At 39.4% G+C, this 12,437-nt stretch overlaps 1 protein-coding gene across 1 annotated transcript in view; it reads right to left on the bottom strand.

The window, feature by feature from the left end:
- Positions 1-82, bottom strand: part of TTK (TTK protein kinase) — a 44,943-nt gene extending 44,861 nt beyond the window's left edge. The window contains exon 1 of the mRNA XM_074237384.1: positions 1-82. Coding sequence (XP_074093485.1) covers positions 1-82 — 82 coding nt within the window.
- Positions 83-12,437: the final 12,355 nt, after the last annotated feature.

Below are 12,437 nucleotides of genomic sequence, written 5' to 3'. Positions count from 1 at the left end.
CGTCCCCGGCAGCCCCCGCGAAGGCTCCCCACGAGCCCCCCGTAGCCGACGGGCCCCCAAGCGTCCACGGAGTAGAGCTCATGGTCCCGAGAAGCACAAAGAACGGGGAGGGTGGGAGGCCGGACGCAGCCTCTCGGCCGAGGCGTTTGAATTTCCCCGCTATGGAAAACGCGGCTTCCTATTGGTGGATTCCGGCGAGCGGAAGAACGCAAGCGCAAACGTCGGGTCAGCGCCCTGTTGGAATGTGCGCGCGCAAGCACGCACGCACGCACGCACGCACGCCGGCACGCAGGCCTTTAAACGGCTCCTGTTTATCCCAGATAGCGTCAGACCCGGCCCGGGCTCGCCTTGCTGCCGCCCGCCGCGGCTGGGCGGGGCTTCTCTGTCTTCTGGAACCTAATGGTCCCCCAGCTGTGGCCCGACTTTTACCTAATCTCCCTGTAGCTGCACCCTGCAGGAGGCTGGGTGTAACTGGAGCTTCTGAACCCCGCTTGGTCTCCCCGCCCTTAGGCCCCCTTCCCTGCCCTCTCCCTCTGGCCCCCACAGGGTCCCCTTCCTGAGGAGGCCTAGAGCCATGAAATCCAAGATTCTAGTCGTGGCGCCCAAGGAGAGGCCTTGGTCTCGCTCTTTGGGGCCAACTTGGCCTCAGCTTCCTCCGATTGTATCCCCGAGTGATGATTCCCTCTCCTTCCCCAAACCACCCTTCGTTTCTCTTCTCAATCTAAGACGACCACTTGTTATCCAATAATAATATTTGTATAATGCTTTCTCAACTACTTTACGGAGCACATTGAGATGGGTCAAATGACTTGCCCAGAGTCACAACTTGGACATATCTGGGCCTGGATTCGAATTCAAAGCTGGCCGTCTCCAAGTACTGTGGAAGGCAAATTCAACCTAAGAGTTTTCAAAATTCTTTGTCGGACAGCCCTTAGACACAGTAGACGGTGCATAGTAAATAATGTTGATTCTAGTCACTTCATTTAGTTCATTGATGAAACTTTGCTGCTGCTGCAAAAAAAAGGAATTCTCAATTTTTTTTTGTTCAGTTTTACAGTTGTATCAGACTCGTGACTCCATTTGGGGTTTGCTTGGATTGGTATGGCATTTCCTTTTCCAGTTCATTTTACAGATGAGGAAACTGAGGCAGAGTGGTAAAGTGTCTGAGGCCAGATTTTTTAATATGAATTTTCCAGACTCCAGGCCAGGTACTCAATCTACTGCACCACCTTGTTGCCACATATTATAGCCAGAGCCCATAAAATTCTCAGGAGCCCAAACTGCCACTCTTTTTCACCTGAAATTTGTTTCCCACTTCACCTTGAGGTTTAATTTCAATTTAATTTCTCCCTATTGAGTGGAATAGTCCCTCTTAAGAATTAATATTCCTGAGGGTGGCTAGATAGCACAGTGAATAGAGCACTGGCCCTGGAGTTCAGGAGTACCTGAATTCAAATCTAACCTCAGACACTTAATAATTACCTAACTGTGTGGTCTTGGGCAAGCCACTTAACCCCATTGCTGTGCAAAAGCCTAAAGAGAGGGGCGGCTAGGTGGCGCAGTGAATAGTGCACCGGCCTTGGATTCAGGAGTACCTGGGTTCAAACACAACCTCAGACACTTAATAATTACCTAGCCGTGTGGACTTGGGCAAGCCACTTAACCCCATTGCCTTGCAAAAGCCTAAAGAGAGAGAGTGTGTATTGATATTCCTAGTAAAGTACTCTCAGGGTTAAAAATCATTAAAGCAAAGACAAACTATTAATCTTAGATGATTCTTAGAAGAAAGAGGGACAGAGACCTTGCATTCCAAGCCAGGCACCCTCCTGATTCTGTTATTTCCAGAGAGACCTTGCATTTTTAGTTAGTCACCTATTTGATGGAAAAACTATCTTAACTGGGAGAATTGTAGTTTCCATGAGAAAAACCTCACATTCCAAAGAAGCTCATAAGACTCCTTTTGTTTGATGATAAGTAGACTGTTCCTAGACCTTGCTTTCCAAGACAAGCTACATTACTTCAATAAGATAATTATAATCCTGGGTTAGTCTCACCATCTGGATGGTGAGGTAATATTTTGTGTAAACCTTTCATTCTTTTCTTTGTTGCTGGGGTAGATTGTCACAAGTAGAATGTAATTCTGAAGACTAACCAATGAGTCCACAGAAGGAGATGATAGGAAGGAGGAAGGGATGGAGTTAGGTCATATAATCTTGCTTGACAATTTGGAGCAGCTCCTTGATCTTCACTACCTTTGTGAGACTTGGAGTGTGCCCTTTTCTCAAGAAAAGCCAAAATAAACTTTTCTTTTTTGCTAAGAGAAGTCTCTATATTTTTTTAAGTGAATTTTAATCCCACACACTATCAATTTCTAAGCTTAACAGATGATTAAAAGTAAGATAATACAAGGTATTCCAAAAGACTTTTGGAACATTTATAGGCCACAAGGTGCTTTGCTAACTTTAAAGTGTTTTGTAAATGCTAGATATTATCATTATCTCTTTCTTTTATTTTTCCCATTCTGGGGTGTTGTTTTTTTATCAACATAGTTATATATTGATAAAATTATTTATATCTATACAGTATTTGTAACATTTAAATTTAATACAATATTTCTGTTTGTCCTTTTCCCTTCCTTTTCTAAAGTCCCAGCCTCTCTTTTCCCCCCAAGCTCACACCCACACACTCCCACCTTACATATTCCTTGAAAGCAGGAACTGATACTATTTGCATTTAGTATCAGAATAAAAGATTGAACTGATTTTAAGTATCAAGATTTCAGGATTTAATGTGCAACACAATTATACATGTATAACTATTCCGATGATTTGCTATCCTAGGGTTAGGGGAAGGAAGGGTGGGAGGGAGGGAGAAAACTCAAAATTGAATGTTGAAAATTATCTTTACATAAAAATGGAAAAATAAATCTGGGGAGGAAAGAAAATGCAAATGTAAAAAGAAAGATTTCAAGATTTAAAACTGAAAGAAATCATTTAGTCAAGCCTTCATATAACAGATGAAGAAAATGAGGTTAGGTTAACTTCCAAAGCGGTTAAGAAATTTAGAGTGCTTCATCTTGTAGACAAATACTTCAAAAGACTTACAGTGTTTTATAAGGACTGAATGCTCTGTTACTGTCATCTTGTCTTTTTTCTACATAGAAATTGTGTGGGACAAATGCCACTTAAATAAATTTCGGAGATCTCTCAAGGTATGAAGAGAAGGCTTTATTCGTTTCTCGAGAAACAGGCCACAATCAGTTAGAGAGATTGAGGCCAAAGCTAAAGGTTCAAGAATCACATTTATCCTAACTCGATTTCACCCCCCCCATCACTACCCCACCCTCATTAATGAGGAATGTGGTCTTACAATCTGAACATGAGAACTACCCTAGGGAAAGGGGCATAGAATTCAAAGAAAGCAAACATCTAGGGAAAAGAGCATAAAATTCAAACCCAAACCAGATTATCTCTTTAGTCCCAGGAATTGAATGATTCTCCAGACATCAACAGATAAGATGAAGTCAGTTTACTCTTCAACAATATCCCAGAAGCTTTGTCAAGGGAGGAGGGACACATAGTTAACCAATTTCAATCTATAATATTTTACTGAAGAAATCTCAAAACTTTATCCCACACAATCTCTCTTTTATTTTGTTGAGATTTCTTCACATTTCTTAGTTGGCCCTTAAGTCTAAATAACAACTCCCTGATCACCTCCTTACTTCCCAGGGACCCTTTTAGATAAGCCCTATAATCACCATGATAATAGGTACATTTCCAAGGTTGCTGTACCTCCCTCCACTTTAAGTTTTATACCAAAGTCTTTAGAAAGGTCTTTCAGGCTCCAAAATTGATCAAACTAAATTCCTGATTTTGTGTCATTGGATTAACCCCAAGAATAGCTAATATACCTAGAGATGTTCCTTAAATTATTTTTCTTGAAAATGGCCACTTCTGCACTTTCCTTGCAAGTCCATACTAACTCACAATCAGTTTCCCTTAATAAATCCCCCAGTTTGCACATCTTTACAAAGGATCCAGGTACCATCATTAATCTCATGTGAGTCTGAGGACACCTATCTCTAAATTGTACAATCCAGAATATATGCACCCCGCTTCTGGACATATTCAGACATATTCTACTCCCCAGGCAAATATCCTGGCCAGTCAGTTATAAACAATAGTTACTCTGAACTGACTTAGTCATATGCCACTGGTGTTTCTCTCCTCTGGATCAGAATCCTGTGCCACAGTGCACCTCTGATCAGTGACTGAGAATCTAGGTCAGACCCAGGGGTACTGCCACCCACTAATCTCTCTTTCTCTCTTTCAATGCAGAACATTTTCACCCTGCCTCCCGTCTTCCTTTCCATAAGGAGAAGGGCATAAGTAGGGGTGTTATCCTTACAGAGTCAGGGAGAAGTTACAGATAAACAATGTACACATAGGTGAGAGATGGTAGAGATGGAATTGATTCAGTGTCTCTCCTCTCCTCTCCTCTTCTCCCTTGGAGGCATCCAATGTCCTTCAGCTTTCTCTGAATCTGTTCCAAAGAGTCCTCTCCAGCTCTGGTGACTACTTATCTTCTGGTAAAGAAACCGCTTAACATCTTAATTCAGTTCAAAATGCATGTCTTCCATCACAAAACAATGAGATTCTGGAGCTTGTTACAATTTACATTTTGCCTTACTACCATATTGACACACATACTTCACTTTTTTTTTTTTAGGTTTTTGCAAGGCAAATGGGGTTAAGTGGCTTGCCCAAGGCCACACAGCTAGGTAATTATTAAGTGTCTGACACCGGATTTGAACCCATGTACTACTGACTCCAGGGCCAGTTCTTTATCCACTGCGCTACCTAGCTGCCCCCAACATACTTCACTTTTAACAATTTTAATTTCCATTAGTATTTTACTACATGAGCAAACTCACAAGCTTGTAACATATACATTCAACAGTCATCTTTGTTCTGAGAGTACCCAACATCTGGTTTAGAATAAAACAATTTAACCTTTGTTCTCATTACAATGACTCTAACATCCTTAACCAAAATGATTTTTTTTTCCAATTATTCCCATATTTTCCTATTCCTGGTGTACTTATCTAACTCACATTCCTTTCCTTAAACTAGAATTTGAAACTGTAATTATCCTAAGAATTTTCCATTCTTCTTTGTGGAGACCCTGGCTCCCAACACTTCTCCTTACCTAAATGTCCCCTCTAACACACACACACAAAAAAAAAAAAACTAAGGAAACTTAATTCCTACCTTAGCATGTAGCTGATAACAGTTGTCAGAGCCAGACACCTAACCTATCTCTGGCTATTAGATCCAATTCACCCAAAACCTTTTTAGTTTGCTTAGTAACTAACCATAAAGATGCAGGACATTAAAGGAAAATTCCTTTACAGATATAAGTATTGAATGTCAGTGTCCAGGCAGGTTATGTGAGTAAGTCAAATGTCTTAGGCCAGATTTATTCTTCCAGGTGAGATATTATACAAATGTCATTTTGGGGAAATCAAGTCAAAGGGATCCAACCTCAGCCATACTGAGAAGTCACCCCTCTGACTGCCCATCCCTGTCACCTGACGTCCTTGTCTTCCTTGGCTCCAAGAACGTAACATTTACCCAGTAGCATTTCTTTTTGTTTGGTATCTGACATAAGAGAAAATTAAAAGTCCCTCGATCTAAAATGGTTGTTTTACCTAGTTAGAACTTCCAGTGAATACAATTCACTACATTCCAGTTATAATCTTAATGGAGTCCCAATCAATGAAACCCCTACCTAAAGCTCTGAGTATCCTTCCTGGGTCTTTGCCTAAAACCAGATATTCTAACTATGACTGGCCCTACAGGCCTGTGTCCTACCTCTTACCAGAGACATCCCTTTGTCTGAAATCATATCTACTCTATTTGTAAATATAAAGATGGCATATCAGATTCCCCTAGGCTAGAGAAACCTCCTTCTAGCCTGTTGTATCTTACAACAAATAAATGCCTCCTTTGTCCAGGAGATTGCATAGAGAAATATCTTGTGTTTATCTTTCCTATATTATACAGTGCTTTAACTTCAAAGCAAACAACCACTGCTTTGGAATCTACGTATAGATCTAAAATATTCCCAATTAATATATATATATACATACATATACACACATATATATAGTTAGAAACTTCTATACATAAACTTGTTTACCTACTAGACATACTCAGCATATAAATGGTTATTTTTGTTTTGGCAAGGCAATTGGGGTTAAGTGACTTGCCCAAGGTCACACAGCTAGACAATCACTAAGTATCTGATTCCTGACCTGAACCCAGGTCTCCTGACTCCAGGGCCAGTGCTCTAACTACTGCGCCACCCAGCTGCCCCCTAACATACAAATTACTTTTCAGAATTCTTTAAAACTATTAAAATATCTTAGGTAGCTTTAAATTTCCAACATGCATTATTAATTTCATTATAACAAAACAGCAATAAGAGTAACACACAAATTACTAGATTTTTTTTTAAAGCAATCCTTCCATTATCACATTATTCATGAACCCACAGATCTATCCCAGAAAGGGTCATACTTTTTCATATTTTCCTTATTGCCCTTCAAAGAAATCACATTAATGCCAGGCTTTGACAATACAGTATTTAAATAACATATTCACAATAGATAGCTAAATATTGCAAATATAATCTTTTTTTTTTGCAAGGCAAATGGGGTTAAGTGGATTGCCCAAGGCCACAAAGCTAGGTAATTATTAAGTGAGTCTGAGACTGGATTTGAACCCAGGTACTCCTGACTCCAAGGCCAGTGCTTTATCCACTACACCACCTAGCTGCCCCGCAAATATAATCTTGCAGTTACAAAAGAATCACATAACTGATAAAAACATCTTATTCATCAAGTTACCTTACAATAAGGCCCACCATTGCAATTTGTTCAGAGCCCCCATCAGCTGTCTGCAGTAAGAGAGAAGTCCACATTCTTGACTTCTTTAAAATTAAACATACATTGTTAATATACATTAAACATTAAGATTCTAATTTAAACCTCTCATTTCCCTTAGAACAAGAGCAAAATGAATCCCATGTTCTTTATACTTTTGTCTCTTTACCCAAATTCTCAGAATCCAATCTCATACATGACACATTTAAAAACCCAATGTAATTACAACTCAACTAACTTCCCAACAGTTAGGTTTGATAAAAACTTTAGAGTACCTTATACAGAAATTCCAGCACTCACATTCCAAAAGCTCTATCCAAAAATAAAGCTACAATTGTTAGCATTATTCAACATTAAAACCAATTAGAGTTTTTTTTCTTCAAAAAGAAATCAGTAAATATCCCTTATAACCTAGGTATTTCTCTTCTTAGTTAACCCAGTACCACTTTTCTTAACCCAAAGGTGTTACAATAGAGTTTTAAAATCCCAAACTCCTTGCACAAATTACAATAGTGTTAAAACAGTTTAATCCAAAACTAATTTAACAATCTAGGTTATTTAATTCCTCCCATTCTGTACAAATTGTCAGAATATTACAACACTAGTATCCCTCTTTTAAAACCCTCAAAGTGCTTTCCAAAACTCTAGTTCAGAAACTTAAAAAAAAAAACCCCCAACAATTCGAGTTATCACTCAGGCCACATGGCCAGCAGATATTCACTAAACGTGATTTCCTTTCAATAAAGGAGTCTCTCAACCCCTGGATCTTAGATTTTTTCCAATCACATATCCCACCTGTGGAGGGATCTCTTTCCCTTTAAAGCTTCTCTCCTGTCTATCCCCTCTCCCTCCATGGGCAGGTAAGCTCTCACGTGGACTCGTTCTAGGGTTCAAGTCATAACAAGATGGTGGATGGGATTGAGACCACCATATGTCCAACCCACCACCCCTTCCCCCAACCCAGGGAGAAAGCATGGAATCTTTCCCTGACACTCTAAGGATAAAAAATCTTTCCTCCTAAAACTTCTCAATCTTCCCCTTAAAGGGTCTTTCTTCTCTTAAACTATTCTAAACTCTCCCCAAACCACAGCTTTTCTCTTTAAGAAACCCCCTCCCTTCCCTTAACTCTGCACAGCTACCTCTGGCTCAGTGAGGGAGGGGCTGATGTCCACATGGGGGGGGGGCGCTGCAAAACGACTTTCTTCTCCCCTTACAATGATTTGTAAGCCACTTTACAAACTTCCCACAATCCGTCTGTGGTATACAAAGTCAAACCTGCTCAAATCTTCTGTCTACATGCTTCAACCCATTTCCATATTCACTTCCTTTTCATTAGCTCCTCTTGACTTTAATTCATACTATTCTGAACTAGAATCACATAACTTATCCAGCTATAGAAACCACAGATAGGATTCCATCCCCAGCTTTTAGTAGTTAGCATTTCTTGATTATAACTGCTAAAACTCTGAAAAAGGAAAGCAGTCATCCAAAAATCCCTTAGCCTAATCAGAATATTCCCTGCCCGCCCCCCTTCTTCAAATAGAGTAAAGCTGAATAACCTTTACAGAGGGACAATCCTTTCTGGGGAGGAGGGGTTCGGTTGAGCTTCTAGTCTTAAATCCTTACATGTCCCATAATTTTCTGTAATAACCAATATTACCAGATAAACTCCTGAAGCTTTGTTACCATATCATTCTGGGAAAAGATTAACTATTTAGTTTCCTCTATACTGGTATATCTTGGTAACCACATTATATACTTAAAGATTAACCTGACTCTCTGACAACCTCTTTTTTTAAAAATTAAAATAGCATTTCTTTCTATGTTAATATTCACTATCTCTTTCCTGTTTCTTTTTATTTCAAAATAGGGTCCCTTTGAACATTTATTTTACTAATTATTCCTGAAGAAATTTTCTCTCTCTCTTTAAGTCCTTTTTCTAAAAGAGAATGGGGGAAAACATTCTAGCACCACAGAATCATGGAGAACTGGGAAGAGAAGGGAACATAAAAATGGAAGGGGGGGCCCTTCTCATAAGGGTAGAATAACAGGGTGAGTAGCTTGGCCTCCATAATCCATTCCTTTTTATTATCCATTGTAACACAGGCAGAAAGCAGGCTCAAGGGAAGAGCCAGAGAGTTAGATAAATACTGCCTAAATATCCAAAACAAAATGAGGCTACCCAAGGAACTCTTTATGGGAACTCGCCAACTCCTCCTTTCCCTGTTTAACAAATGACACAAGTAAATAGACATTCTAAACACATAAAGACAGACAAGGCACAGAGATCACACAAAATGCAACAGAATTTTCCAAACTGAATTTCAAAGCACAGGCCAGTCTCAGGAATTCAGAGAGGGCTCTCCCTCCCAAAGGCAGACCAAATTCATTACAGTACTTAATCATTTTCTTCTTACTTTTCCTTTATAATTTAGTCTTATTTACCTGATTTCCCCAGGGGGGAAGGCTTAGGAAAGGTCCTTCCCATTTTAAATATTGACAGAGACTTCTCAGGATCAAGTGCCCTTAGATCCAAGTCCCTTACACCCAAACTGGAAGGGGTCACCCCCAACCCTCAGTCACCCAAGTGGACCCTTCTGGAATCTATTGGCCTCAGATTCTAAGGTCTAGGCTTACCCAAATGGACCCTCCAGGAATCTAGTGCCCTCAGATTCCCAGGTCTAGGCTTACCTTTTTTGGGGGTCTCTATGCATAGCAGTTTAAAGACTGTTCTTTGTCCTCACTGACATCAGGTTCCTGCTGTGGATTTGCTGTTCTCTTCCTACCCAGTCTCTCCGCTTCAGGTCATTTGCACAGGGGGAAACCAAGGCTTCCCAGAAAATGACAAACTGCCAGAATTTTGTGGCAGCAGCGCTGTTTTGCAAAATTCTGAGAAGCCAAGGTCCCCAATGGGCATGCTATCCCAAACGAGTTCCCAAACTGTGTGGAACAAATGCCACTTAAATAAATTTCGGAGATCACTCAAGGTATGAAGAAAAGGCTTTATTCGTTTCTCAAGAAGTAGGCCACAATCAGTTAGAGAGATTGAGGCCAAAGCTAAAGGTTCAAGAATCACATTTATCCTAACTCGATCCCCAACCCCCCATCACTACCCCACCCTAGTTAATGAGGAATGTGGTCTTACAATCTAAACATGAGAACTACCCTAAGGAAAGGGGTATAGAATTCAAAGAAAGCAAACTAATCTAGGGAAAAGAGCATAAAATTCAAACCCAAACCAGATTATCTCTTTAGTCTCAGGAATTGAATGATTCTCCAGACATCAACAGATAAAATGAAGTCAGTTGACTCTTCAACAATATCCCAGAAGTTTGCTTTGTCAAGGGAGGAAGGGCACATAGTTAACCAATTTCAATCTACAATATTTTACTGAAGAAATCTCAGAACTTTATCCCACACAAAATCTCAGTGACACCTAATGTTCTAGATCATTATCCTAGAGTTTAGGATAAAATACAATGCCTCAGCTTGATATTTAAAGTCCTTCATAGTTTGATTTCAGCCTACCTGTCTGAATTAATTTCATATTTCTTCTGTTCACATAGTACTTACCAGCCAAACTGGACTAATAAGAAATCTTCAAATTTTTGGCCTTTTTCATTTATTAATATTTAATCATTTTCCCAGCATATTTTTTGTTGTTTTTCTTCCTGTGCCTATCTTCATTTTGACTTACATGAGCAGAAAGATAGTCCTTACCCTCAAGGAACTTAAACTTTAATGGGAAAACAACATAAAATGGAGCTGGAAAGGGGTTTGGATTAGGTTTAAAGGTATGAGGCATGAGGATGAGATGAATAAGCAATACAACCTGAGGAAAAATGAAGATTCTAGGAATAACCAGCTAATCTGAGTGAGGGGGGAAAAAGTTACTTTAAATGTTCAAAGTAGTTCAGGAGTGGAATGAGCTTCCAGGGAGAAATTGCTTAGTAAAATAGAGAAAGTCTTGCGGAGATTAGGCAGTAATACAACCTTGAGAGAAATTAGTGAGATGATTATTGTATAAAATGATGTTTTCTTTTTGTTTTTGCACAAAAAAATTAAACCAACTCTGCCAATCCCTTTATTTCTCCAAGGAGAACCTTTGAATTATTCTTCCAAATTGTTTTGTTTCTGGGGAGATTGTCCATAATGATGTAGTTCAGTTATTTTAGTAGTGTGTCAATTTGTCGATCATAGGATAAGAATTTCACATTGTGCATACCAATAGCTAAATTTGTATTTATAGTCTAAAAACTGATTGTACTATCTTCCTGCCCCTAGTTCTACTACTTGGCCTCTGTCATTGCAAAATTGGAAAAAGGCTTCACAGGACTGTGAGAACCACTGTATATTTATCTTCGATCTATGAGTCGTGCTCAAAGAAGTGTTCACTCACTATCAATAATTACCTTTCTACTTGTCAGGTTCTTAGATATCAAGGTTTTCTCACTTGAATTGTACTTGAAACTCTCTGAGCTTTGGTGAAACCTGGCAGAATTTATGTTCCATTTACAAAGCCACTAAGCTTGCCACACCAGGATGAAGTATGAGTAGGGCTTTTTTGGAGTTTGTATATACATGTTAGATATGATAAATTATTGTCATATGTCAAACTTCAGGAGAGAGCCTTTGTGGAAAGCCTTTTAACTGAATCAAACATTCTGGCCTGAGCAGATAGAACAGGCAAGAACAACTGAGTGGGGATTCAGACATTAAAATTATTTTCTATAGTGAGGTAATGACTTGCAAAGAAGGAAGGAAACTAGACATTTGTACCAATCCCTTGACCACTCTGTCCTTCTACACTAGGACACACCTTAAGTGCTGCAAATCTTAATACTTATTCCAATGGCAACACAGTGGGCTGAAGCCCTGACAATAAGACATAACAGTAACAATGAAACAAATTTGATTCATAGCTGGGCTTCATTACTGGAACATGGATGTGCTTGTCTGAGCACAGAGAATACTTAGTGCTGGTCAATGAAATACAATATTATGTGAAACAATTCTGGATTTTGCTGTGACCAAGTTCATCAGAGCTTGAGCACAGAAGATTTTTGTTAAGCCAAGCTCAGGGCACAGCTTGCTTACTGATCCTTTGCTTTGGAAAACAGGGTGTTTCCTAATAGTATATGGACAAACCAAAATAACTATATAGTATGACAACAAGGAAAGTTATAAGTAAGGAATAAGATAATTTGCATGCAAGGAAAGCTTCAGAGTCATGAATAATAGGGCCACATTATAGATTTATAGCTAAAAGGATCCTATAAACCATCTAAATCCAAATTTCTGAAGAAACAAGTCTAGTGAGGTTAAATGTTTTTCCCACATAGGAAAGTGACAGGTTCTATTTAAATCCATTTCCTTTGATTCAAAGTCAATATTCTTCTTCCATAATACTCTGCCTCCCTTTGCACAGTGTAGCTTCAGAGGATTCTCCTTTCTAATTGTATCCTATACACCCATTTGGCAGTGGATA

The sequence above is a fragment of the Macrotis lagotis genome, chromosome 5 (genome assembly GCF_037893015.1).
Source record: "Macrotis lagotis isolate mMagLag1 chromosome 5, bilby.v1.9.chrom.fasta, whole genome shotgun sequence".
Classification (NCBI taxonomy): Eukaryota; Metazoa; Chordata; class Mammalia; order Peramelemorphia; family Peramelidae; genus Macrotis; species Macrotis lagotis.
Note: the sequence above shows the minus strand (reverse complement) of the source record. Positions and strands in the feature narration are given on the sequence as shown.